This window comes from Drosophila subpulchrella, chromosome 2R (assembly GCF_014743375.2).
Source record: "Drosophila subpulchrella strain 33 F10 #4 breed RU33 chromosome 2R, RU_Dsub_v1.1 Primary Assembly, whole genome shotgun sequence".
Classification (NCBI taxonomy): Eukaryota; Metazoa; Arthropoda; class Insecta; order Diptera; family Drosophilidae; genus Drosophila; species Drosophila subpulchrella.
The window spans coordinates 9,727,503-9,754,886 of NC_050611.1; the positions used below are offsets into that span (position 1 = coordinate 9,727,503).

The 27,384-nt window shown below is 38.5% G+C and overlaps 2 protein-coding genes across 11 annotated transcripts in view; one reads left to right on the forward strand and one right to left on the reverse strand.

Moving 5' to 3' along the window:
* The window catches only part of LOC119549274 (longitudinals lacking protein, isoforms F/I/K/T), a 64,131-nt gene extending 39,478 nt beyond the window's left edge, over positions 1-24,653 (forward strand). Inside the window, exons 6-7 of one of the 10 annotated variants that reach the window (XM_037857190.1) lie at positions 4,182-4,286; positions 4,610-6,391. In XM_037857190.1, coding sequence (XP_037713118.1) covers positions 4,182-4,286; positions 4,610-6,072 — 1,568 coding nt within the window. In that variant the 3' untranslated portion in view covers positions 6,073-6,391. Of the gene's footprint in view, positions 1-637; positions 3,774-4,181; positions 4,287-4,412; positions 6,392-8,627; positions 13,384-14,247; positions 15,654-15,849; positions 16,939-17,766; positions 18,162-18,471; positions 19,050-22,867 lie in introns of those variants that run through there. The other 9 variants (XM_037857207.1, XM_037857191.1, XM_037857193.1 and 6 more) reach the window with 9 other exon arrangements.
* Positions 24,654-25,306: 653 nt separating this feature from the next.
* Positions 25,307-27,384, reverse strand: LOC119549280 (peflin). The gene is made up of 5 exons (XM_037857213.1): positions 27,241-27,384; positions 26,962-27,181; positions 26,524-26,603; positions 26,397-26,460; positions 25,307-25,835 (listed from the first exon to the last, which is right to left on the reverse strand). Exons 1-5 carry the CDS (start codon positions 27,247-27,249, stop codon positions 25,609-25,611), a joined length of 600 nt encoding a protein of 199 aa, XP_037713141.1. The 5' UTR covers positions 27,250-27,384; the 3' UTR covers positions 25,307-25,608.

Consider the following 27,384-nt stretch of genomic DNA (forward strand, 5'->3'; position numbering starts at 1 on the left):
TCAATTAATTTAGTTATCTTCTTTTTTAGTTTTTTAAATTTATTTTTAAAATAAATATGTTTACACCCTGCACTAATTGGCCTTAATTTGCTCAACGTTTTATTGAAGAGAGTTTTCTTTTTATCTTACCTGTTTAACTGTATATATGTTTATTATTTTGTACTCTAATTTTGAATCATGCCACGACTTCCTAATGCTTTTTATCCTCACCATATATATATATATATATATTATATATTCACCTCCTAAATGCTTTGACTAATTATTTTTGCTTTGCATCATCCAGATTATCATCATCCCAGACAAATCCTCCACTCTCATTTCTGTGTGTGTCTCTCTGTGTTGGTTACCCACCCAGCTTGATCTAACAGCCAAATCCAAAACCCTAAGTGTTAAGTCTGTTTTTTGACTTGTATTTTTTTTTTCTTGATTTACATGAGTATCTCTTGCAGTTGTCCTGTGTCCAGTCAAAAGTAATTCTATTTATTTTTCGTTCTTCTTTTCTTTTGTTTTTCTTTTCTTGTTTTTATTTTCATATGTTGTGCGCGCTGCAAACCCCCCACAAACAAAAACATAAACTAAACAATCAACAAACTACAAATACCATAAAAAAAAACACCTGAACTTGATAACCTAGATCTGAGTATTACGCGCATAGCCGGACTCACCTGGAACGAGTGGAACGCCCGCCTGGCCATGCCCCTGGTGACCCTGCGCGAAGGAGCCCAGCCCCTGGTCTTTCCCACCGATCTCTCGGTGGACAAACAGCAGGCAGCGGCAGCAGGAGGATTGACTGCCAAGGATTCGTTGAGCTCCAGTGGCCGAAAGACGCCCACGGATGTGGCTTGCAAAAGTGAGCCAAGGGCTGCCTCAACGCCGGCCAGAATCCACAGCAGCAGCAATCACAGCAGTAATGGCAAGCCCACGAAAACCAGTAGCGGTGGCAAATTGAAGCACCTAAGCGAGGAGGAGGCCACCGCATTAATGCTCAAAGCCGTGGCCGAGAAACAGGCAGCCGCTGCTGCCGGCACTGAGCTGAGTTTTGGCGAGGATCAGGGCAGTTCGGGCAATGGCGGCAATAGCAGCGACTATCCGGCCACACTGAGTGGAGCCGTGACCTTTGCGGATGTTGGCGGCCCAGCTGGACTATGCCACATCAACATCCTGAACAGCATCAGCGCCATGAATAATCTGATTAGTGGCAGCACGGCGGCGGGCGTGGGCATGTCCACGGGATCGGTATCTGGATCGGGATCGGGTCAATCGCCCTCGAACAACAGCGGCGGCGGTGGCAACAGCATGCTGGGCGGAGCGGACAACGGTGCTGGACACCCGTGCCCCGTCTGCGGGCGGGTCTACAAGCTCAAGTCCTCGCTGCGCAATCACCAGAAGTGGGAGTGCGGCAAGGAGCCGCAGTTCCAGTGCCCGTTCTGCGTCTACCGGGCCAAGCAGAAGATGCACATTGGCCGGCACATGGAGCGCATGCACAAGGAGAAGTTCAAGCTGGAGGATGTGAAGAGTTATGCCGGTTCCGGCGGTTTGGATGGCGACAGCAGTGGAGCCACCGCGGCAGCGCTTTCCGTGGCAGCGGCTGCATCTGCTCTGGCCAGCGGAGTGGAACTGCATCCTCACTTCTCGTAGAGAAAAGCTCTACTTTAATAGAAGTCTTGTACAAACAAAAGTTAACGTTGATCAGTTATTAATGTTGAGAAAGGCGACCAACTAAAAAAAATCAGAATCAGGGATATTAAAAACGAAAGGAAATTACATAAGAAGTAAAAAAACAGAAAGAAATAATCACACACCAAGCTCTCGGGAAAACGGAATCAGTGTGCCAAATTAAGCTTAAACAAAAGAAAAAACATATGAGAAAAAACAAAATGAGATAGTTTTGTAAGATGCCTGGATGTTTCGAAAATGAGAAAAACGTGTTCGAATGGACCGCAAAACAATTTGTTGCAAAGCACAAAAATTTACGCCATTTCACATAAAATAATTTTTTGTTATTGTTATTAATTGTTTACACGAGACCGATTTGAAAATCTATAATTTTTTATTATTTCATGCAAAACAGCAAAGTGATCAGTAAAATGATTTTACACAAAAACAATTTTAGATATTGCAACATTCCACACAAAACGTAAAAAATGAAAGACAAAAATTATACAATGAAACGGTTAAGAATTATTCAATAATAGCATAGGTATATATATTATTAATATATATAAAAATATATATGTACTAATATATAATTTAGGAACAGTAGCAGTAGCAAACTCAGTGGATAAAAAGGAAAACTCAGACCATATTAAGATATTACTCGCTAAGAGAAACCAATCAATCAATTAAACCAGAAGGGTTCTTTTTCAAGTACAACCAGGAAATAGGAGAGACTTCGGCTTGATAGTCAAATTCCCAGTGGGGTTTTGTGAAGAGAGTTAAAAATGTAAGCTTAAGTCGAAGTTTTCCCTATAGAGGTGCTGGTAGAACCCAATGGGAGATATTCAGTACAGAGTGCCAAACAGATTCAATTTAGGTTCCCATACAGCCAGTCAGTCAGTAACCAGCCTCTTCAAACAACATTTTACCTCAAGTGGAAATATTTTGCTATTATAACGATGTCTTAGGCTAGAGGAGAAAAACATTCACTAAGCTTAGCAACTTTTTTAATAGAATTTAATGTGTAGGCGAGGCGAGACGTTTGATAGTCAACGGAGAAAGTGCCTTGAAAAATTAATGGAAAAACATAAGCAATTTGCAAACATTTTATTTAAAAAAATCTATGATAAATCAATATTCGTAATTGTTTAAAGCCATATGAAGTAGGTTAAGGCAGGAATTTAAGTGAAAAGTCAACCAACCTGGAGGAGGTCGGGATTTAAATGGTTTATTTTATTAGACATTTAAACTCAGGTACTTAGTGAGGGCAAGACCCAAATTCCAAAACGATAAGAAAACAAAAAAGAATACCACAAAAATTCAGTAGCTGAGCTACCACAATAGCAACCACAGAAAAATCAACAACCAACAGAACACCGCCACAAAATACGTCACATGCACTTTATTTATTATTTTTTTGATAACTTATGAATATATGGTATGAATGTGTGTGTTTTTTTATTTTATACTTTTATGCTGCACATTTATAAGTAGTCAAGTGTAATTTATTTTTATTTTCTTGCTTTCCACTACAACGAAATACATTCCATAGATGATTTTATTAAGCTTTAATTAAAAAACGACGACAAACTACAAACATTCACAAGAGCAGATAAAAACTAAACCCAAACAGAAATGTGCGGCCAGTAAAACTGTGCAACAAAAAACAATTATTTTTAGATCTATAATAATTTAATACTTTATTAAAGACATAGAACCAGAGGAGGAAGACGAAAAATCTCGAATGCTTACGTATAAAACATAATTTCTTTAAGAAACTAAAGTTCTTAAAACAAAAAAATAAACATTGGTTATATAATTGCGGTGTTGGGCTAAGTTTAGCGACTCTTTATACAATGAAGAATAAACGAAACAATTTCTAAAATTCCAAAATCGAAACATTATGGCAAAAGTGGAAAATTTCAAATTTTCTAATAACAATATTGTTGAACAATAGGAAAACGCAAAACTATATAAATAGAGGATAATTTTATATAAAATAAAAACACTTAATAAGACAAAAAATACTCATTAAACAAACAGAATTAGCATACCCTTATATATATAATATATATATTTAATTTTTCTATGAATTGTTTGTAAAACTTTTTTGTAAATTGATAAAAAAAAACCCAAATTCAATGTGAAAAATATACAAATTCCATGTAATAAAACGCAAAAGAAACGAAAGTTGTTTGCAATAGTGAGTTGATAATTAATTTATTTACGTCTAAGCTGATTACGTCTTATTTTTTACACACAGATTTTAGTAGCGTTTTATTTACTGCTTGTAAGTATTGATTTTATTTTTTATATATAATAATACACAAAGTTTTATTTCATTTTTTCAAACATTTTATTTCCAAAACACACAAATTACTAAAGAAAACAAAAATGGTTAGGGCATCATTTCAAGGATAGGCACACATCAAAAAAAAGTTATTTTAAAAAGTTTAATACTACTTTTGTTCTAAATATATATGATTACTAATGTAAAATATTCTGTTACTTGACATTTACAGATGAAAGTGGCCAAGTCGAAGGTGGCGAGTCCAGGATTCGAGTGCGTAACTGGCTTATGCTGGCCGACAAGTCCATCATCGATAAGTCCGCTGACGAACCCTCAGGTATTTGACCGCACTGACTGCATTCCTCTTATTTTACATATATGATTTTGATTAAGTTTTTTATATACAAATTGTGATTTCTTTGTATTTTTGAACTTTTCCAATAACTTTGTTTTCTTTTTACAGTCTTACATTTTGTTTTGTTGCTGAGCACACACAGACACATCATACGTTTTTTATGTATTTTCTTACGATTTTATACATTTCTCATACATTGGCAAAATGAACTAACTTTAAACATTCCGAATTTCTATTTCATGACTAACCAAAATCAAAATCAAAATGAAAAAAAAAAAAAAATCGTCAATAAAACTAACTATCAGACAAACTAACTCAGTCCAAAAAGTCACCCACAAACGATGCTAAAACCACTAACAACAAGTCATCGACGCCGATCCGGCCCAGAAATCCAACGACGAGCACCACATCCACATCCACGTCCACGGCGGCAGCGGCAGCAGCAACAATTGCAGCCAAGCAGCAGGCGGCAGCGGCCATTGCCAGCAGCAACATCAATAACAACAACAGCAGCAGCAGCAACAGCTTGACCCAGACGCTGACCCAAACGGTGACCCGTATCGGTAGCATTGGACGCACAACCATTGCCTGCATCACGCCGGCAAATAATGGCAACAAGAATGGCTCCTCGAGCAACTGCAATGTAGATGCCGCATCGGCCGCTGCTCTGGCGGCTGCTGGCGTGGAACTGGACAGCATCGATGACACCATGACCGAGGTGATCGTGAAGATCGAGAATCCGGAGAGTATGTTGCCGATCCATGAGGATGACGAGGAGGACGAGGCCGTTTGTAATGAGGCCCTGGAAGATGAGAATACCTTTGACTATGACCTGAAGCTGGGCAGTCCTTTGTCGTGGACGTATGATGCGGTCAAGATCGAGAACGAGGAGTTCGAGGATAGTTATCTAATGGACAACGATGATGACGATGATGACCTGCTAACCACGGCGGCGGCCACCCAAAAGCATGCCAAGCAATCTAGTGACAAGCAAATGGCTGGTTCTCTGGCCACTGGAGGAGGTGGTGGTGGTGTGAAAAAGATCGTTTTGAGTGCTCAGCAGCAGCAGCAATTGCTCGAACAGCAGCAACATCTGCAGCATTTACAACTCCAGCCCACCAGTCAATCGCTGCAGATCAAGTTGCCCGCCATACCAGCCACCATAACGACGATTTCGGCGGCGCCCAAGCAAATGATGTCGGCGGCGGGAACCAGTGGTGGTACTCTTACCGCGGCCAACTGCACGCTGATGAGCAGCAGCAACAAGCTGGGACTGGGAGCCATGAAGGGCCAGAATCTTGACCTGCACTGGTCGCACTCGGACGACAATCGCTATCGCGTCCTTGTCCAGAATAAGCGCACACGCAAGGAGTCTTTGGAGCACTCCGCCGACATGATCTACAATGCGGACATCGAGAAGCCGTGGGTGTGCCGCAACTGCAATCGCACCTACAAGTGGAAGAACAGTCTCAAGTGTCATTTGAAGAACGAGTGCGGTCTGCCGCCTCGCTATTTCTGCAGCAAGATGTGTGGTTATGCCACCAATGTCCATAGCAATCTGAAGCGTCACCTGAACACCAAGTGTCGGGATCGCGAGAAGGATGCCGAGGAGGAGAAGAAACCGATGCCAGGTGGCAATATGCCAGTGGTCATGGGTGTGGGCAATGGATCCGTCGTTCCCGTCAGCAACAGCAGTAACAACAACAACGGCGGCAGCAGCACCACCAGTAGCACCTATACCTTGGTGTTCCAGAATGACAGTGCTTAAGGAGAGACTTGGACTTGTACAAAATGCAGGCCGCGGCTGAAGAACGGCTTTTGGAAACGAATCTTCTGCTAGTGCAAATCTTGGTTACTCCTTCACGTTGACTTTGGGGGGACCTCCCGGATCTCTGGACCCCACGGATCCCTGGACCCCGTTTACAATTTCTTTATTTTCGTTGAACGAAGCCGGTGATGCCGTGGACACTAGGAGTAGTTTGCAATACATTGAACAAAAAAGACATGCAAGAACAAAAAATATTGTATTGCTTTAGCAAATTCTCACAAAAACAAAAACCAAAAACTAAATTTAAACTTCATATAAATATGTGTAAATTTTTTCCCAGAAAAAAACAAGTGAAAAATGAAAAAAACAAAACCAAAACCAAAGCAAAAAGAAAATTATATAAACTAGTCATCAGCTAAAATTGTTTTAAGTGTGCTACAAAAAAAAAACACAAGAACAAGCAAAAGAAAAGGGAAACTTTTGTAATAATTATTTAAATAAAAGAAACCCTAAACTATATGCATGGCATGAACATAAAGCAAATGCCCCTCCAAAGATACTTAATAATGATAATGATACAATTTTTGATTTCGTATTATGTTTGCATACGCAATAATTTTTTTAATTTGTTAGAAACATTTTTAAAGAATTTATTTCTGGTCATTAAGTTATGCTTATATAATAATACTATAATTATTAACTAAAAACGATTATCTAGTCAAAACGAAACGATAATGAGATATAATATTTTCAATTTTAGACAAAAATTAAACCTAATTGATAATGACGAATGTTTATAAAGTTTAATTCGAAATATCATCAGCGCATGTATGCTTTGAAAATTGTTAGATTTAATGAACAGAATCACGACGAATCAGATCCGGCACTGAAATCCGAGAGTTGTACCCTCAAATTACCTTACCAAATTGTAATGTAAACGAAAAAAAGAATGACAAATACCTCTATAAAGTTGAAAGAGAGAATACCATTATATTAATTGAGTACGATTATAACTATGTATTTCCCATAAACTGATGAATCGTAATTATTGCCGGCTAAATGTATTTAAAACCAAGACACACAACCCCCAAAAGAAAATTCGAAATACAATTAAAAGCAAATGTCAAAAACAAAATACCAAAACCCCATGTTGTACTTATTTTATGAAAACATTTCCACATTCCACATCATACAGGTAGAACTCGATCGCCATTCCATATCCACCACATCCTCTCCCCTTCCTCCATCCGAAAATTCTTAGGCAATTCGATCCTTTGCTTAGAATCTATACTAATCAGATCTATATTTCAGGTGGATGGATTGATGTGATGTTGATGATGAAGAAGATGATGATGATGATGTTGGTCTTGACTGATGAACGCCAGCCAAACAACGCGATTCATGGTGTTGCCTCTTCCCTCTCTTATTGTTGTTTGCATGCTTAACTACTACAACCTATATGAAAACTATTTATACAATATAGATATGCATAACTATGTATCCTTCTACTTAGAACTTATATATACTATACATATGTATTTGTTAGATGAAGTAACTATAATTTACATAACTATGTATGAGACCTATTAGATTTGTAGTTTGATCTTTTTTTGTTATACTCCATTCGTTTGTATTGCCGAAGGTTTAACTTTAAGTTTCTTTTACCAATCTATCTATCTGTCTTCTTCTTAGCGATTGTGAAGCGTATAAAACTGATTACTATACATAGCATTACATTTATTTAAAAATTAAAACATGAAAATGAAACAAAAGAAAAACTTAGTTTGTATAGAATTATTTTTTACAACTATTCATTACTTCTACCGAGAACTTATAAGTTTACTTGACTATTGTATTATGATTTCCCTTACATTTAAATATTGCATGCGTATTTCTGTAAAGTGATAAAGCGAGCAGAGAACACTTTGTGAACTGGAATCCGGGATGAGATTTCCAAGTTCTTCGAGTAATACCATCCTCCCCTTCCCTAGTATTATTAAGTGTTTTTTGTCACTAACCACCCAACACATAATTCCCAAAAATAATTATTCAAAAAACGATGTTTTTGAAGCCATTTATCACTTGTAACTTGAACAAAAAGTTGTTGTTTATTTTTGCTTAGCTCTCTCAAAATGTTTTACTCAACATTTTCGATGTACTCATTGTGTTTTTAATTTAATATTTAATAAAAATTTACTTTTGCAGCCTACTTACACAAGCTCACAAGAACACACACACACATGCACACAGAAACACTGACATCTACACAGAACACACACACACCAATCCAGTTCACTCCACTCCATATAGCACCATGTCCTCACTAAAGCAACATACCTAACTCAAAAACAAGAAAACAAAAGACTCTAAACAACTACGGTAAAACTTCATATTTTATTTATTTCCAGTTAGTAATAGGTCTTTTTTATGATTTCTATCCAATTCAATAAAGAAAAAAAACTCAAATCTTATAAAAAATCTATAAAACTAGATGGAAAATACTATAAACTAAAATGATATTTCTTCTATTTTCATATTTGAACCACTCTTCCCAGATTATGGCCGATTGTCGCCCAAACGTAGCGGCTACAGCTACATCAAGACGAGTCCCTACACCAGTCCCATTGGCACGCCGATCATCAAGTTTGAGCCGGGCAGCGGTCTGGAGGATCACAATGAGCATGAAAGTGGCCGTGCCACGCCAACCACCACCATCACCCACTGCCCGAGTAACCTGCTGATGCCCAAGTCCCAGCCGCGTCATGGTAATGGCGACAACGACGACGACAGCAACGACGAGGACAGCATGGAGCCCTGCGATCTGCGCATTGGCCTGGCCAAAGCCCTGTTGGCTGCTGCCCAAGGCGGTGCCACCGCCGCCACCCTGCCCCTGGGCCACCATCATCATCATCATCAGGGCCATCATCCGCACGGGCGAGCCCTGTCGCAAATGTATCCGGCTGTGCCGGTGAAGGTGCCACGCCCCGATACGCCGACCCGTCGCTACAGCAGTAGCAGTGGTCCTGGCCAGGATCCAGCGAGCAGTGTGGCTGTGCAATTTGTGGCCGCTGCAGCAGCTGTAGGATTGGCGGCCAATAATACAAGTGCCTCAGCTGCCGGGGGAGCAGGAGGAGGAGCTTCAACATCGGCGGCGGCAGCTGCAGCAGCAGCAGCGGCGGCGGCAGCAGCAGCTTCTGGAGGATCAGCGATAGGAAATTGGAGCACTGTCTCTGGCAGCGGTGGCACTGGAGGAGGAGGAAGTGGCGGCGGAGGAGGAGGCAGTGGTGGTGGCGGAGCCTATGCCTGCGATCGATGTGGAAACACCTACGCCCGGCCGCATAGCCTTAACAGGCATGTGCGTTTCGAGTGCGGGGTGGAGCCCAAGTTCGAGTGCCCCATTTGTCACAAGAAGTCCAAGCACAAACACAATCTCGTGCTGCACATGCGCACCCACCAACATCGATGATACAACAAATGCTGCAACGGCATCCGATGACGCCAGGCTCTCAAACAACTAGTGGCTGTCGGGACGTATACGGATCCGGATACGGTTCCGGGATCGGTATCGGTAACGGGGATCTAGAAAAGAGCAGGTTCTATCATTGGTTTTTGGGTCCTTAGTGCCGGGTCAGTGCTTCAGTCAGAGTCCCAAGTCCTAATCATCACACACACACAGTTCAGTCCAGTCCAGAGCGCGGTTTTATGTAATTTTCCAAATGATCTTGAAACATATAGTCGTTTTTACAGATATATATCTATCTACATAAATATATATACATATATATATATATAACTAACTCGTAACTATGTATATACTGAAAGAATATTAACAAATTCTAATTCTTAGACCATTTTTAATTAATTTTTTTTTCTGTTCACTTTTAACTTGGTAGTTTTTCGTCAGTAACAGAGCAGTGTTTTTTTTAATTTGTAATTACTTTCGGTTTTCAATTGGCGTTTAATTTGAGGGGCGCGCGAGAGTGCAGGCGCCGCCGCATGTTGCATGATGTGTGTAAATCCTTAGGAAAACTCAATGATCTCATGAACTTTTTCTTGATTGTGTTAAAAATACGGAAAATGGGGAAAATTATGCATTTTATTGTGTAGCAGAAGAAGAAAACGCAAACAACAACAAAAATATATAACATTCACATTAATTATAGTGTAATTTCTAGTGCAGGGCACTCTCGCGCGTCTTTCATGATTATAATGATATAACAAGTATAGTAAACATAGGGAGACACGGAAAACACAGTCAGAGACAGAGTCAAAACGTAGAGCTTAAGTTAGACCCCAAGAGAAGGCGTTTCCAAATCTGATTCGACTAGATCATGTGCAATACGAAACGGGCACCAAAAAAAAAAAAACACTGAATGAAAAGCAGTCGTCGTTCTTTACCTTTTCACATTTTTTGTTTGTTTATATATTCACAAACTCACATCAACGAAAAAAAATGTTTGAAGTTTGCTTAGGTACGCGTACGCACCCCAAAGGCCACAGGAATGCATGATACAATATATTACGCATATATATATATAACAAATTATAGCTAGTAGTTAAAACTCAACGATCTCTATCTACTCTTTTTCTAAAAAAAAAAAACAAACAAAGCAAACAATTTATTAATTTATCTTGTGCTCATTCCATAAACGTTTTTTAAATTATGATTTAATTATGAACCACGATATGTGATAGCGGGAATTTTAATTTGACCAAAAAGAAAAAGAAACAAATCAAAATTAACGTGGCTTTGGGTCTAGGCGCCTCTACACAAAGCAAACCGTTTTCAAAGGCAAACTAAAACAGTTATTAATTATTTTTAAATAACATTAATATAAACATAAACGAAAGCAGCATGTACACGAGTGTGAAAAAGGAGGTAGAAATTGGCAATGTAAACGGGTTGGGGGAACTCGCATCGAGTCACAGTCAGAAATATAAATTGGTATGTGATATAATGAATATAGTCCTCATTGTAATTAATAGTAATAATAATTGTATATTTTTCCTTGTTAAAAATAATTTACTTTTGTCAAAATTTGAAGAGAAACCTGAAATATTGCAGTGCGGTCTTGTTATAACACACGATAATACGAGCGTTTGTTTCACACATTCATCCACAAAAAAAAAACACTAATTAACGTTTTGATAATTGTTGATATACAAACAAAGAGCTTAAATGTATAACAAACTCGCTTAGGTACTTCATAAACAAAATATTGAAAAAAAAAGAAATAAAAACTAAAAAACACACATAGAGGGCGCATACCATAATTTGTTGTCAGTTTTAAAGTTTGTGCCACACAAAAAATGTGATAAAGAAGTAAATTAAACAACAGACAACAAATTGGCACAAATCAACACAAAAAAAAAATATTTACGAATATTAAACGAAATTGTTTACATTGTTAAAACAAAAACGAAAAAAAAAAACAAAATTCTTATCGGTCAGTATTCGAATTAGGTGAGGAAATTCTAAATTTAGTCCGTTATACATTTTTAAAACAAATTTGGTTATCTGCTTTGATTCATACATTATAATTATGTATACTTTTTTAGTCGCTTTCTTGCGCTAGTCAGTTTCTAGACAGTTTTGCTTATCATTTTGTTAGATTTACGAATAATAATGTGCACTACACGAACTTCACTATTTGTATCCGTTTTGTATAATCAATAATCTAAAAAGCGATTTATTTAAATTTTTTCTAAGGTTGTGGTTCTTATTTATCTATAAAGCATAATAATTTTAATTACATTTAATTTTTTTGTTACAACAAGAGCAAGGAGTAGAGTATGGATTCATCTACTATGCCTATTTTATAATTTATCAACAGCGCATGTGATGGACTCGAAATGAACCAAATATAAAAGATTGTAAGAAAATTCAAGACAGACGAGACCATGCAAACAATTTTGGTCCCGAGTGGCAAAACTTTCGAGTCGTATAGTTAAAAAGTAAAGAAAAGCATGTGATAAATTTCAATATAATTTGATTAACAAACAATTTACTAACACAAAATCCCCAAAAACACACCCCGAAAAACAAAAAACGCAGACCGTTCGCATATGTACAAACACCAAATGGCGATTAAATCAGGTTTAAAAACGAATTAAGATAGCCGTTTCTTTGAGTGTATGTATGCTGGCGAATACCATAAGATGTGAAATATTTTTCGAGAAATTGTACTAACCCAGATAACTCTATTTCTACTAATATGTATCTTTATTAATTCTGTTAAATAAACAATATCAAAGATTTATAAACACCCAAAACACACCCCAAAACACACAAAAAATACACGTTTAAAAAAAGTTGTAAACAAGGAGCTGTGAATGTAAAATTATATGTAAAGCAAAATATATCTATAAATAGATACAAACAAACAATACAAACATATAAAGGAATCGATGTGATTAATTGTGATTGAAATGAAACGAAGCATAGATATCAGATCGGATCTGATGAGATGAGATATGAGATGAGATGAGAGAAGAGCAGAGCGGAGTGGGTGGGCAATAGGTTGAGTTATGGACATGAGAAAGGCTTTCTTTTCAAACACATACACACACACACAATACACAAACAACACACATACATAATAGATAAAAGAAGTATGTTCTAAGAAAATCTGATATTTTGTTTATTTCTACTAAGCTACATTTTCTGTTTGATTTTTGTTCTAATATTATTTCAAAAAAAAAAAAAGAAAACTAATAATACAAAATGGGGAATTAAATACATAGCACACGCATACACAATAAATCAAGTAAATCGTAGCCTTAAGTTAACAAAAAAGAAGAAAGTGAGAATTGAATGTTGATTGCTGTTAACGCACGCTTCACGAATAGTAAATGTTGACAATGAATGCAAAGCGCCGAAGAAATTTAGGAAAAAGTGTCCATATAACGAAATACAAACCGATTCGATTTGGAACATTTGTTTAATAGCTAAGGTTGCGCCAACAAATAAATTTACAACAAATTTATATACAATACGAGAAAAAATCACATTGCTTTTTGCACTGCAATTTAGATTAACAAATTGAAAATAGAAAACAATATATTTATGAAAAACGATATCTAACTAAACAAACGACATTCAAAATGCCAGTTAGACTATGAAAAAGTGTGCTTAAACCATATTTCAATGTAACGAAGAAATGTTTGAACGAATTCAGAGTAAATTTAATTATGTAATTGTGTATAAAGCCGAGAAAACGCCTTAAACAAAATTTGTAAAACTATTTTAAATGTTAAACGAGTAAAACGATTTAATTGTTATAAGTAAACAGGCAAAAACAAAACAAGAAATAAAAACTAAATTTAAATATATATTGAAAAAAATAGAAAAACAACAAACACCTTTAAATGCAGTTTGAAATTTCTCTCTTTACAGCTGTAACCATAAAACCGAATGCAGTAAATTAATCGGAAAAACTAAAAAACCTCGAACTAATAGTACTTTTCTCTTTTTCTAGGTTTACTGGAATATCAGAGGTGCGGAAAAATCAGACGAAGACCGAGGAAATCTCGAATGGGGCCCCCACATGCTTATCAATCTTATTATAATGAAAGTGAACTGAGCTTAGTTATACTGACAAAACCAAATATATGATAAACATATGTAATTTAATTTGCTGTATTGTTGTAGTTTTGAAAATCACACCAACAACAACAACAACAACAACACACCAACACCAACATTTGATTTGTGATTTCTTGTCTATTACCTTATTGTTTTTTGTACATATGTTCCGAAGCTTTTGTTTAGAGAAATGCTTGAGTGGCTTTTTGTATATGTGGTGCATACGTGTAACTCTTCTGGGGATTGTGTCATGCATCCATCATCATCGCATCTTCATCATAAAAACATCATCAACCGCCTCCCAAAAGCCGCTAAAACTTCATCATCAACAAGAACCAAAAACGAAACTCAACAACAACTCAACAACTCACCATTCAACAACATTCACCAATCAGCGTCTCTTGGGTAGTAGCCAAAACAAAATACACTAAGTTCTCAATATTATTTAACTATATTATTTAACTAATTTAAGTTGATGTGTGCTCAGTTATTGGCCCACTATTAATTTGCCTTTGGTTTGTTCTCCTTTTATTTTGTTCCGACACCTTCATGCTGTATGTGTGTATACCGTATCCATGTGTGTTGACCAGCAGACATCTATCCAATACTGGGCAGCCTCCTGGGCGTGGACACCTCGACGAGTGCCAATCCGGGCTCCAGTGCCAATGCCAGCGATGAGTTCTATGGCTATCATCTCAACAACAATAACACCAACACCACCAGTAGCAGCACCACCATCACCCATGTGAAAACCACCTCGGGCAGTGCTGCAAATTCAAGTGGCGGTGGCGGAGGAGGAGGATTATCTCGGGAGTCCTTTACGCAATGCAAGCACTGCAATCGGTACTACAAGTCGCACCAGAAGCTGCAGGAGCATGTGCGAAAGTACTGCCTCAAGCAGAAGAAGTACAAGTGCATGTCCTGCGAGTATCGATCGCGGCGCAAGGATCATGTCCTGCGGCATGCCAAGCGCAAACACTGCATGCTCTATGAGCAGTCCAGGGACAACGAGGAGAGCCTGTATGTGATACGCAACGAGGATGATCTGAGCAACGACGAGGAGGCCGGCGATGGTGATGATGGCGATCTTGAGGATGGTGATCCCGGTGGCATGGACAGCGATGTGGCAGCCGCCCTCTGCGAGATCAATTTCGATTTCGCTGGAAGGGATCTCACCATCACGGCGGTGCCGGCGTTGCAGGAAAGCGAGGAGGATGACGAGGACTACGATGAGGATGGCTAAATAAGAGGGAGTTTTTAAAAACATCCCGAGAGCAGCCGCTCGAGAGGCGTAATGTGAAATGTTTACCAAATGAATAATGACAATACATAGTTGCTTGTCCAAGTAGTAGCTACCTCCAAACTCCAAACTCCAACCTCCAAAACCATAACCATAACCAACCTACCGAACCCAATTGTTGTGGCATTGCTGGTCCACATTCCTGCACAAATTACTTAATGAACTTTTAACATTTTTTTTATACCGATTTCTCTGAGCGCATTCCGTTTTTTTAACTTTTCGTTTCATTCTTTTTTTAACTGTCTTTATGTTTGAGTTATCCCTAAGTTAGCCGCAAAAGGGTCAAAGACCATTTTATTTATACACACATATGATACGTACAAGATACAGATATACCTACTATACATATATATATGGAAAGCGTAAATGTTTAGTTCTACTGTGGTTGGTGTTCTCAAAACTCAAATATTCTTGCCAGCAATTAGGGCTTTCGCATGCAAAGCAATCAAAGACTTAAAGCGCCATTAGTTTGCCACGTTTATTCAAACACACACATACTATATTCCTCAGTTATACATTTAAAAATTCGATATACCTACTTTATATATATATGAAACGCCTGTAATTATAGTTCTTGGTGTTCTATGAAGCAAAGCAAACGTAAAGCAAGAATTTGTACATTTAAAAAAAAATATATTGTAAATGCAAGCAATTAAGAATAAAGCATACGAATTATATATGCGTGAAAGCAAAACCTAAACAAGCCCAAGTTTATAATCCCTCCACCGAACATACACTCTCCAACAAAATCCAAAAAAAATTAACTTAAATTGGACGGCCTTGCAGCTCACACACTTGTTAATGCTTACAAGTAATTATAGAACCGATTGTTGAGTTAATCATCCGGCGGATGACTAAGAAAAGTCTTTCTTTTTCCCTTGGCTTCTTGCAGATGGCTACTGGACCATTCTGGAGACGGTGCCCTATTCGATTGCCAGTGCGGCTCCCAATCAAACCCTCAGCACGGCCACCACTTTGAGCAACGGTGGATCGGGTTTGCTTACCGGAGCCACCGTGGTGGTGGAGCTGCCTCCCGATGACCTGGGCAATCCGGTGGGCAATATCCAGTATACCATACCGGCTCTAACCAAAAATGCCACAACGAATACGACTACCACCAGTTTGCTGCACAAGCCACAGGCCACCACCATACAGATTGTGAAGCAGCAACATCAGCAGCAGCAGCAACAACAGCAACACCAGCAACATCAGCAGCAACACCGACAGCATGTGACCATCCAGCAACCGCAGGTGCATGCGCATGCGCGACAGGAGTACATCAAAATAGACACCTCCAGGCTGGAGGACAAGATGCTGCTCCGCGACGTGATGCAATATGGGTCCACCAGCATTGCCATGGCACCGCAGAGTGCCACCACCACCACTGTGGTGTCCACGCACGAGTCCGCTTTGCTGCTGACCGATGCCGATGAGGCTGAACGTGAGCTGGAACTGGAGGCCATGAAGGTGGATCAGCACAATGAGGATCACCTGCTCGATGACGAGGGTTATGTGGTGGAGAAAATTCACGGCGATCACGAGGAGCAGGTTCACCAGCAGCAGGAGAAGCTTTATATGAATGGAATATCGAATACCATTCATACGGCTACCACGATGACATTGCAGCAGGTGGATTATCCGCTGGATGACTGCAAGTATGCATGCAATGTGTGTGGCAAGACCTACAAGATCAAGGGATCCCTGAAGCGGCACAAGAACTACGAGTGCGGCGTGGAGCCGAATCTCAAGTGTCCCCACTGTCCGCACAAGTGCAAGTATAGGTCTGATCTGCGCAAGCATATGAACCAGAAGCATGCCGATTCCGGGGAGGCAATCTTGGGCACCTAAATCGATTATCACTAAGATGTATTAGCATTTGTAGTCTCTGTTTAGCACTTGTTGTTGTGAGTTACCATAATGTGTGATGAATTCTAACACTAACCTTATGAATTTACTTGGGTCGTAGAGTTTTTGGAGATTTATAAAATAGCTTAAATATAAATTCAATTTTTCATTATTAGTTTAATATTTAAATCCAAATATCTGTTGATATTTCCTTTCCTGTTTCTTTGTATATAGTGATTTGGAATTCACCTTGGATTTTTTAAATCTCCAAAAATTTGTATGAACCCCCCATAGTCAGTAAAATGTTTGTAATATAGCCAAAGTTATGATCTCAAACTGTAATCTTAAATACGTTAAGCTAGTTGGACTGAGTATCAAAACGCGCCGTCAAGTGAAGTTCAAGTTGTATTGCTCAATCTGTAGAATCAAATTTTCGAATCAGCTCAAAGTCAAGTGTAGAATTAAGTATTTTAAACTCGAACATTATACCCTAGATAACGTTTTAAAAACATAATCCCCAATCACTGCGTATTTACCATGTATATGAAGTACCAATAAATAAATGTTTACAATCGAATCGAGAAGAGAATCATTTAATCACTTGCTATAACCAGTTTGCAAACCAGCACTAATATGATTCTCTTTTCTCTAGGATAAACCCATGGATGGAGGTATCGAGACTGGAGGCAACTGGATGGCATTGGCATGACTGGCACAAGCAAAAAAGGTCTATAATTTATCTATAATTGACTCGCATATTACTTAAGTAGACCAATCATTTATCAGCCAATAAAAATGTCGAACTAAAATCAAATTTGTTGTATTCATCACCACGATCACCACAAAAAACTAGCCTGAATCGAAACCCCTGTAAAAAAAAAAAAATATATGTGACTAGCTTAGCTGTATGGAAAGGCCTAAACAATCGCATTCCTATTTTTTCGTTTCTACCGTCTAATTGCAGATTCGGTTCGCACGGGTCGCCATTCGAAGAACCAACTGTTGTGCCAATGTGGTCGATACTACAACACCCTCAACCGACTGACCCTGCATCAGCGCGAGGAGTGCCAGGACTTCAAGCGGTTCCAGTGCGACTTCTGCCTGAAGTGGTTCAAACGACGATCCCACCTCAATCGCCACAAGAAGCTCCACGATGCCGAACTGTTCCTGGAGCCGCTGATCAAGCAAAAGCCAAAGGCCAAGGTCACCAACCAGCTGTTGGATGACACCATAGCGGATGACCAGGTGGCCGCCGTAACTGCAGCAGCAGCCACCGATGAGGAAACCGACTATCCCTATACGTCTGAAATTAAAATAGAGAACGAATCTATGGAATTCATTTAAGTTTTGTTACACAAATTATTATTATATACCTATTACTAGAACCGTTCTCGTTGATGCCAAAAAAAAACCAAAAAAGAAATACTGATTTTGTAAATAAATAGTGGAAGACAAGCGAATGTCTTGTACTGTCGAAATCCAAGTCTCTTTTATATTAGCTTACCTATAATAATATTTCCTTTCTATTGTAAATATGTATGAATGCGATTGATTTGATTGAATGTACTTTTATGTTCCATTTCATTTAGCCTTTAAACTATTTCGTTTTGTTTATACTTATGATTTATATTTTTATTTTGATTTCCTGGGACTTGTTATCTCGTTGCAGTGACTTCCGTGGAGAAGAAGTACAATCTGCGCACCCAGGAGACTTCGACCAGTCCGACGGATTATCCCAGCACTTCCAGGTCAAAGGTGGCCACAGTTCGGGATCGAGAGTCGGTTAGTCCGCCGGCTGAAAGTGTCAGTTTGGACCAGAAGAGCGAGAATGAGGAGCCATCGGATGGGGACAGCGCAGCAAGCCTCAAAAAAGCCATGGCCACTTCGGATGCCATGATAGCCCTGCAGCAGTTGGCCTCCATTTCAACGGCTAGATCGCTGCAGCATCTCGTCCAGAATATGAGTAATATAGACAGTAGTGCCCTGATTCCCGGGCGAAAGCTTCCACGCCAGGCAACCAAGAGGTCACCGAAATACGAGTCCAATCGGTGTCCACTCTGCTCCCGCGTCTGCCGATCCCAGGCCTTTTTAAACGAGCATATGCGCAAGGAGCACTCTGTACTCATTTAGATACACTACTCACCTTCCACTTTGATTTAAGATCATAAACCTTTCCTGATACCAACTTCATTTGGTTTCGATTTTGTGGATTTAAGAATTATCTTTTTATATGGTAACAGACTAAAATTGGAGACCTCTTTCTAACTCTTTAACAATGGCAAAATTCGTCTTACTAGAAATGGTTCCAAATATTTTCTTGAGATATTTCGGTCTAAAACCAAAATGAGTAGAAAATAATTGACTATGAAATTTTGTAGTCTAAAGCTTATTTTACCATTATCATTTATCATTACTATAAAGAAGTTTTCTATCAAAATAGTCTCCCCTTTATTAAAAATTGACAATTACTTAAATGTAATCAAATCCATTTCCACAAACTTTGATTTGTATCAGAACTGAAAAAATTGTATTTATTATAAAAATATTAAATATAACTATTATTAAAGTCTAGAGCCTCTTAAAAAGACGAGGGCAATACTTATTTAATCAATATCAACTCCCAACATTTATTTGAACTTATATGACTTATAAAGAGAAATTGAACCAAATTTGAATGACCAAAAATAATAGAATAATATACCCACAAAATATATCTGTGTAAAACTCGCCTAAAGTTAAGATTAGTGTCAAGTCCTTAAAGTAAACTTTTGGCAAAGCATTTTCGCCTTAAAGTTACTTTTGAAATATTTTGCATTACAATTAGATAGATATTATGAAGATATATAAAGGAGGTTATTGTCCATATAGTAAACAAGGTCCAATTTAAGAGATTTTATACTTATTGCTAATAAAAAGAAAACTATATACTAAAAGATGGTATCAAATACCCATGGTCTTAATTGTGTTGTTATTTACTACAATTTTATTATTTTAAAAATGCTTTGTTTACTTATATTCATTTATTTATTTTATTTCTTTAAAGTTTTCTGTGGATTATTATTTATTTGCGAATTCCAAAAAGGTTGGTGTGTGTTTTAAAATTTTTTTATTTAATTTTATTAATTTGTTTTGTGTTTCTTCTGTTTTATTTTCAGTTAATCCTTTAATTGGCAAATGTATTCAAAACGAAAGGACGCAAGAGCAGGCAAGTACCTGATAATCTTTCAGAGCCATTCAACCTTTGTAATTTCCTTGGAAAACTGGAGAATGCCAGAGAGGAAAAATATTAATAATCCTTTAACCAAACAGGTTTTTGGTAACAATAGTTTTGTGGATGTGCCCTTGAATCTGCATTGCAGTGCGAAAAGGAAAACCCATTCCCTGGAGAATCGGCCAACCACAAACTAACTGTACTGTTGAGTCTTTTGTCCTCGAAAAAGAGATATGTATCTCTCAGATACACGCTCTATACCATCCTCGTATCTGACGCTCTCGCCCACACAAATTTCCGAAATGCATTTGAAAAACATTTGCGCACACATAAATCAGGATCTGTTTGGATGTCAGTTTGTGTGTTTTTCTAAAAATAAGTTTTCCATTTTCCACTGCCTGAGCCGCGTTTGCCTGCCTGCCCCTGCCCGCTTTGTATCTATATCTTTGTGTATCTGTATCTACGCCTGTGCGGCTTTTGCAGTCGTGCTTCCCACGTGATTTTCCACGATTTTCCCAATTTTTTCCTGCCTGCCCTATCGGTCTCTCCTTTTGGGCTTTGCCTTCGCAAAGCCTGGCCCGAACTATCCTAACTATCAACTCAAACACACAGGACACACAAGTTCCAGGGGCTGGTTTTCAAGCTATTTGTGTGGGATATTCCTGGAAAATAGTCGGTAAACCTTGATCGACAAGATAATTGTTTGTGTGTGCATCTAAAGATATTTCCAGGAGGGAAGCGTCTTGAAGCTAGAGTTCTGGAAATACCTAACATATGTATTTTTATGACCTAGCTGTCCTTAACTTTTCTCTGCAGACCGTGTTGAGGAATTGAAAATTAGAGATAGTTTTGGAAAAAGTATTGCGGGGAAGAAGATCTTTTAAAGTACATTTAAATATTTATTAACGTAGCTTTTCTAAAATTAATAAAGTAATTGGTTTAGATAACTATAAACAAAATAGCAATATTAATAGTTACATCTTAAATATCTTTCTTCTATATTTTATATTAGTTATGTGAAAATAGCGTAGATTTGTTTACAAGTAAAGGAACTTTAGAAGTTTAAATATCCTTAACTTAAATTTCTAATTCCGAAACGTATTTTTTTTTCATTTTAACTTAAATGTTTAGAACAGGTTCCAAAAAATAAAAGATTATTAAACCTTGGTTTGGCTTTTCCAAGGGTATTTCGTACTATTTCGTAGCACATCCTACAAGAAATATGATCAAGCTCAGGATTTAGTTAATACTAGACTACATTTTTATAAAATAAACATTACTCTTTCGAGATTTTTCCAGAAATATGTATCCATAAATGGGTCTTTAAGCTGAGGTCTTAACGAATCTAAAGTAATCCAATTTAACTTCGCCCTAGCTGACCTTGAAAATCCCACATGTATTTTGAACAGATGCATTTGGAATAGGAAAATAAACATGGAAAACACCACCGGAAGCTGGCTTCATATGTATTTCACTGCGCCTGCTCGAAATGCTTTGAAAAACTCTCTCTTTCTCTGTGGCTTACACAAACAGAGAGCGATTTTCCGCTCAGAGAAAGTTTTCCGTATTGCAGTTTTCCATAAATAGAAAGAGAAGAAGGGACAACAAACAGCCCACAACAACAACTGTTGAGTTTAGGTAGAAAACCCGAAAATAAATCAAGGATTCGAAATGAAGCCGATCCCAAAAAGCAGGCAGGCTACACTTGCTGTGCAACAGATACACACGCTCGCACAGATACTCACGCACACAGGCGCGCAGATACAGGAGAATTTCTGAGATGCAGCTGCGTTTAGGGATTTAGGACTTGGATGGGATTGAAAACCCGTAAGCTAGAGCCAGCCAACCAGTGCAGTTTCGATTGTGTTGCCGTGTGGACGCTTTTCGGTGCGTTGGTCGTGGCGGAATGCAAATTAGGCAGCGAAAAAAGCTGGAAAAGCTTGAGTGTTCATATAATAAAGTGAAATATTTAAATATTTTTTTAAACTTTAAGCTAAATAAATAATAATAAAGCTCCGCCTAGGCCAACCCACAAAGCTAAAACCGCTACCTGCACTTTATAGGTGTGCTTTTTAAACTGTGCTGTGTTTTTTGTGTTAATTTAAAAAATTTCTATTCCTAATAATAATGATAAAAAGTGCCTGAGAATATATTAAAATTACCTAATGTATTTTTTGTCATTATTGTCTCAGTTCAACACAAACCTACAATACAGTGTAAAAAGCACCAAAAACTAACTATTTAAAACAATAAAACTAATCTATATTATTTTTTATTTTTAGGTACAACCCAACTTTGGAATATCTCCCGTAAAACAAGGAATCTATTAAAATTCAACACATAGCTAACCTATTCTTCTCTATTTTCTAGATAACTCAGGTAATGAGTACATTTAAAATGGTTACGGTTCAAAAACTCACCCACCACATAAAACCACCAACACATCAGCCACAACATCATCATCCATCACCCAACAAAAAAAAATGTGTTTTCATTTGCTGCAGCTTTTAAACTTTGTTTGTTTATGCAAAAAAAAATAATAATGTGTTTACCAAATTAATAAAATTTATAATTATGTGTTTCAATGAAAAGAAAAAAATCGAATTTTATGTGTTTTGCTTAATTTAAATCATTTATTTGTAGTTTAGTTGCTTTTTTATTGCATGCCCTTCATCTAACACCATTTTTTGCCCTAATCCCAGCAGTCCGAGAGTTACAACTTGCTTTTTCATTTGTCACAGCTCCATCAAAACATTTGACAGAAGTCAAAAACGAAAGGAATTTCAAACGGAGTGAAACGAAAAAAAAGAACAAAAAAACCAAAAACTAATTCCAACTATGTTTCCGATTGCAGATTTGAGCAGGAAAGAGAACACCGCACCAGATGTGGCCAGCACTGCGGAGATTCAGCGCAGTTTCCAGCGCAGCATCCTCAATGGCAAGCAGCGCGATGAGCAGAAGATGCAGTTGCCAGGATCTCGCCGCAAACGCCTATCGGTCACCGAGGTATCCGACATGCTCTTCGAGTTCTACAAGACCAAGTCGGCCAAGGTGCCCAAGCAGGAGCAGCCCCACCGCCAGGTCTCCCCGACATCCGGCGAAATACTGGATCCCTCGACCATTTCGGCCATTGCCGTCTATGGTTCCGCCTCCGAGACGGCCTCAAAAAACTTGAATGCTGATGAAATGATGCGTGCTCAGAACACCACAGCAATGAATGTGGTGGGTGCTGCCGCTGGCGCCGCCGCCTCATTTCATCCAAGGCCCAAATTCACTCTGAAGACAGCGGCGTCGTCATCATCATCGACGGAACAACTGGGCGTTGTGAAGGCCATACCCACATCGGTGCTGGTGGCCAATAGTTCGGCTGCCCTGGCCCCGAAACCCCAGGCTGCGGTGATTGCCGAGGCCCTGATGAGAAACGGACTGCATAGCTTCCAACAGCAGTTGCGCGCCCAGGAGATCCTGCGCCAACAGACACCCCATCGTCGCATCAAGGAGGAAAACGATGTGGGTGTAGGTGGAGGCATCGGTGTGGGCGATATAACGCCCACCAAAATACTGGAGAACCTCTTGCGCAAGCAGCAAGAGCGCGATCTCCGCCATTCGGAATGCGAAAATGAACCTGGCTATTCCACCGAGGACGAGGATGAGGGACGTTACCATGCCTTCGATGACATTCATCTGATGGAGCAGAATGGCGGAAAGTTTGCCAATAACTCGGGCCTGGGCATGTTCGGTGCCAATGCCCATGGCGGCTCGGCTAGCTCCATTCTGGAGGCCCATCAGGCCTTTCGCAATTTGGAATTCACCCTGAGCGATTATGGCGGAAGCAGCAGCAATGGCAGCATCACCAGTCCCAATGGCATCGGTGTGGATGGTGAGCCGGTGTACGAGTGTCGCCATTGCGGCAAGAAGTATCGCTGGAAGTCCACATTGCGTCGCCACGAGAATGTCGAGTGCGGTGGCAAGGAGCCGTCGCATCAGTGCCCCTACTGCCCCTACAAGTCCAAGCAGCGCGGCAATCTGGGCGTCCATGTGCGCAAACATCATACCGATCTGCCCCAGCTGCCCAGCAAGAGGCGCTCCAAGTACTCGATGAAATGCGATAATGGCATGAGCGGCTCCATGTCGGATGACTCCCAGGGCAAGCTGATCATCGACTTCAATGTGAACGGAGAGGGCTCCAAGCTTGATACCAAATAATTATGTATGGAGGGGACTGAGGACCGCTTGATGCCTTCTTCCATTTAACCATACCATATTTTTTGTTTGACTGGTGTCTTGATTTTTCCATTTGCGAATATATAATTTCTTGTCATTCATGTGTCATCCCAAATATTTAATGTTTACTTGTAATAATTTATGTAAGCTAAGCAAATGAAAACCAATCTAATCAAGCAAATAATCAAAGTAGTCTTAAGGCCTTCAATCTAACGATGCGTTTATTACGTTAAAGCATTAGTTCTTAACTCTGAAATTGTATAAAAAAAAAATATCAATCAATTGCGAATTATCAATTTTATAGTTACGAATTATGTGTGCAAAATCTATCAAGGAGCTCAAGAAACCACTCAATTATTTTTTTTAAGGCCACACTACTAAATAAGATATTAAAAGCATAACGCTGCTGTCCAGAACATAAAGTATTCTAATAGGGCCCGCCAAGTGCCTATTTCCGAAAAGTTTCCAGCATCTTGCCCGAAAAAAATCCTGTGCCATCCAACGATCTCTCAACGTGTCTTGATCAAGCTCAGAAGACAACACCCTTGGCATTTACTCGACAACCTCAATCGATGCCATTTACATTGATACTCTCCATGACTGAACTAGCTTAGAAGAGATTATTTTGGATCTTACTAATGAACAATCCATTACCCATTTTGGAAAACAATTATTCCTCACCCTAAAGACATTCGTTTCATATATTTATGGACTTTGAGACTGAGTTTTTTGTATCTTAAAAATTATATACCTATGACCAAAAAAAAATTGGAACACCATACGATTCCCAAACCAAAAACCAAACACTTATTATGCCTAAATGTTTTAACTGATATTAATGTTTGTATTTTACCATTAAGCTTTTGTGCCGTCACATTGAATCGCCCGAGATTTTATGATTGTATACTAAATAAGATTATAATTCCTAACTGCATATCATCGTTGATCCCCAGCGATCAACGAAGACACGATTACGAACTGTGGGGCAGTGTGACTGCTAACATAAGACATGATTTTATAATGAACTTTTCATATACAATGTTTACATTTTAAATAAAACACAATTATATATTAATTTTTAAAAATACGTGTGTTTATTGTTTATTATTAGGCGCAAGAGACTTTTGTACTATGATTGAGTCGAACTGCGATAACAAATACTTTTGACATTTGATTCTTGATACCAGGAGATTGCAATATGACTATGGAGTGAATAATGCATTTACATATTAAAAAGCTAACAAAACCCAAAGAAATTTAAAGGAAATGCATCAGAAGCGGAATTGTATGTGCTTCCTCTGTTGGTTGCGATGTATCAGTGCAAGAGTGTGGATATTCATTCGCTTGGAGTGGTTGCCTTGGTTCATTCATTCAGTACGAGCAGCCAATGGCCACGGTGAGGAAATCCTCGAACCCAATGGTGATGGTTCCATTCTGCTGGGTGTCGCGCTGCCTGAAGGCCTCCGTGAACCTCTGCACCTGCACGCAGAGCACGATGAACTGATCCACCGACACCTCCTTGTGGGTCTGGGGATCACTCTTCTTCACCAGAAAGTTGATGAACTCGGGCGTGAAGCGAAAACCCATCTGGGTGAAGGCTGAAATAAGGTATGAAATAATTAGTTAGATGATCATAGTGTGTTTTTGAAATTAAACATCTATTCAATAGTTATTCTTTCCTAAGTATTTTAAAAACAAAACTTCTATCATAAAGAATCATACTTTTTAACTAAATCATGTAATGTATTATGAAAAGGATTACTTTTCTTTTCTTTAATATATTGGAATATGTTATTTTCTTAAGTATTTGCGTTTTTATCATAGCCTTTTTTGACCTTGTTGCTTATCAGTAATAACTAGAATCTATTAAAAAGTTGACTCATTTTTTCTTTTCTTTTTAAAAATGAGTCATGTGTTTTTTTTGTGTAGGTAAAAAAGAGCACTTGCTCTAGATTGAGTTCAAAAAAAAAGATTAATTTGGAAAACAAAATGTAAAGCCTTTGAATTGAATAAAATTACTGAATTTTGGCTGAGCCATAAGAACTGGGAGTTAAAAAGAAATTTAAAAATGACCTACATATATGGTAAAAAAATATGTTCACACTTGAAGATTATAACTTTTGTATGCTTATTTAATGGGTTAAAGTTAAAAAACGAACCTTGGGTAAGTTCATGCTCTTCGATATGTCCAGAGGCGTCCTGGTCGTAGGTCTTAAAGACTTGCTGCAAGTAAATAAGCCAAAAATAAGTCAAAGTATCAAGCATTTAGACCTACAAATACCTTACCAGCCACTGGTTGATATAGTTGTAGAGCTTCTCGAACTCATAAACATCAATGGTTCCGCTGGCATCGTTGTCGAACATGCCTAAATGAGTAAAATGCGATAAAATACTACATAAATCTTAGAATAAACAATTGAGATAGTGCGATCCAGGTGTTCTAAACAAATTTGCACGGAGGATTACTATTTTAAATACAGTGAAACTTCCATAATCAAAACCAAATACATAATTACAACATATTTTCAATTTATAAAGTCTATTGATTTTACTTTCAATAAACTTGGTTTGACCTCTGGAGATATGAGATATGCAAAGTTAGGGATGCGTTATGGAAGTTCTACTGTATGTGTGTACACCGCGGAAGTCAACTGACGTCACAGTTCCTGGAGGGGGAGCTATGTATGCATGGGAATTTCTACTCTTTTGGTACCCCCAGCTTACTTATCATCAGTTTGCATGCATTATCCGAGAAGTGATCGCCACGCCCATTGACCAGGGCAGCCTGCAACTCGGCGGCGTTGATCTTTCCAGATCTATCGCGATCTACCATTTGGAACCATTGCTGTGCCTGCGGAGAAACTTGGGCATTTTGCGGCGGAAAGGCACCGGGCGGAGCGGCATAGCCTCCACCTTGCTGACCATACGGATTGTAGCCTTGTCCCTGCGTAAATTCAATAATTAATATATTTATTCCACTTTCGTAAGCCTAAAAACACTCACATACGACATTTTGTCACGAGCCTATTTAAATTCTAATTGGAACCTGATTGACACAAAACAAAATTAATAAAACTACAGATGACACAACGGGCGTTAGCCAACACTGTCGCTGGCAAGCGATAACAATCCATAGCAAGGTAAAAT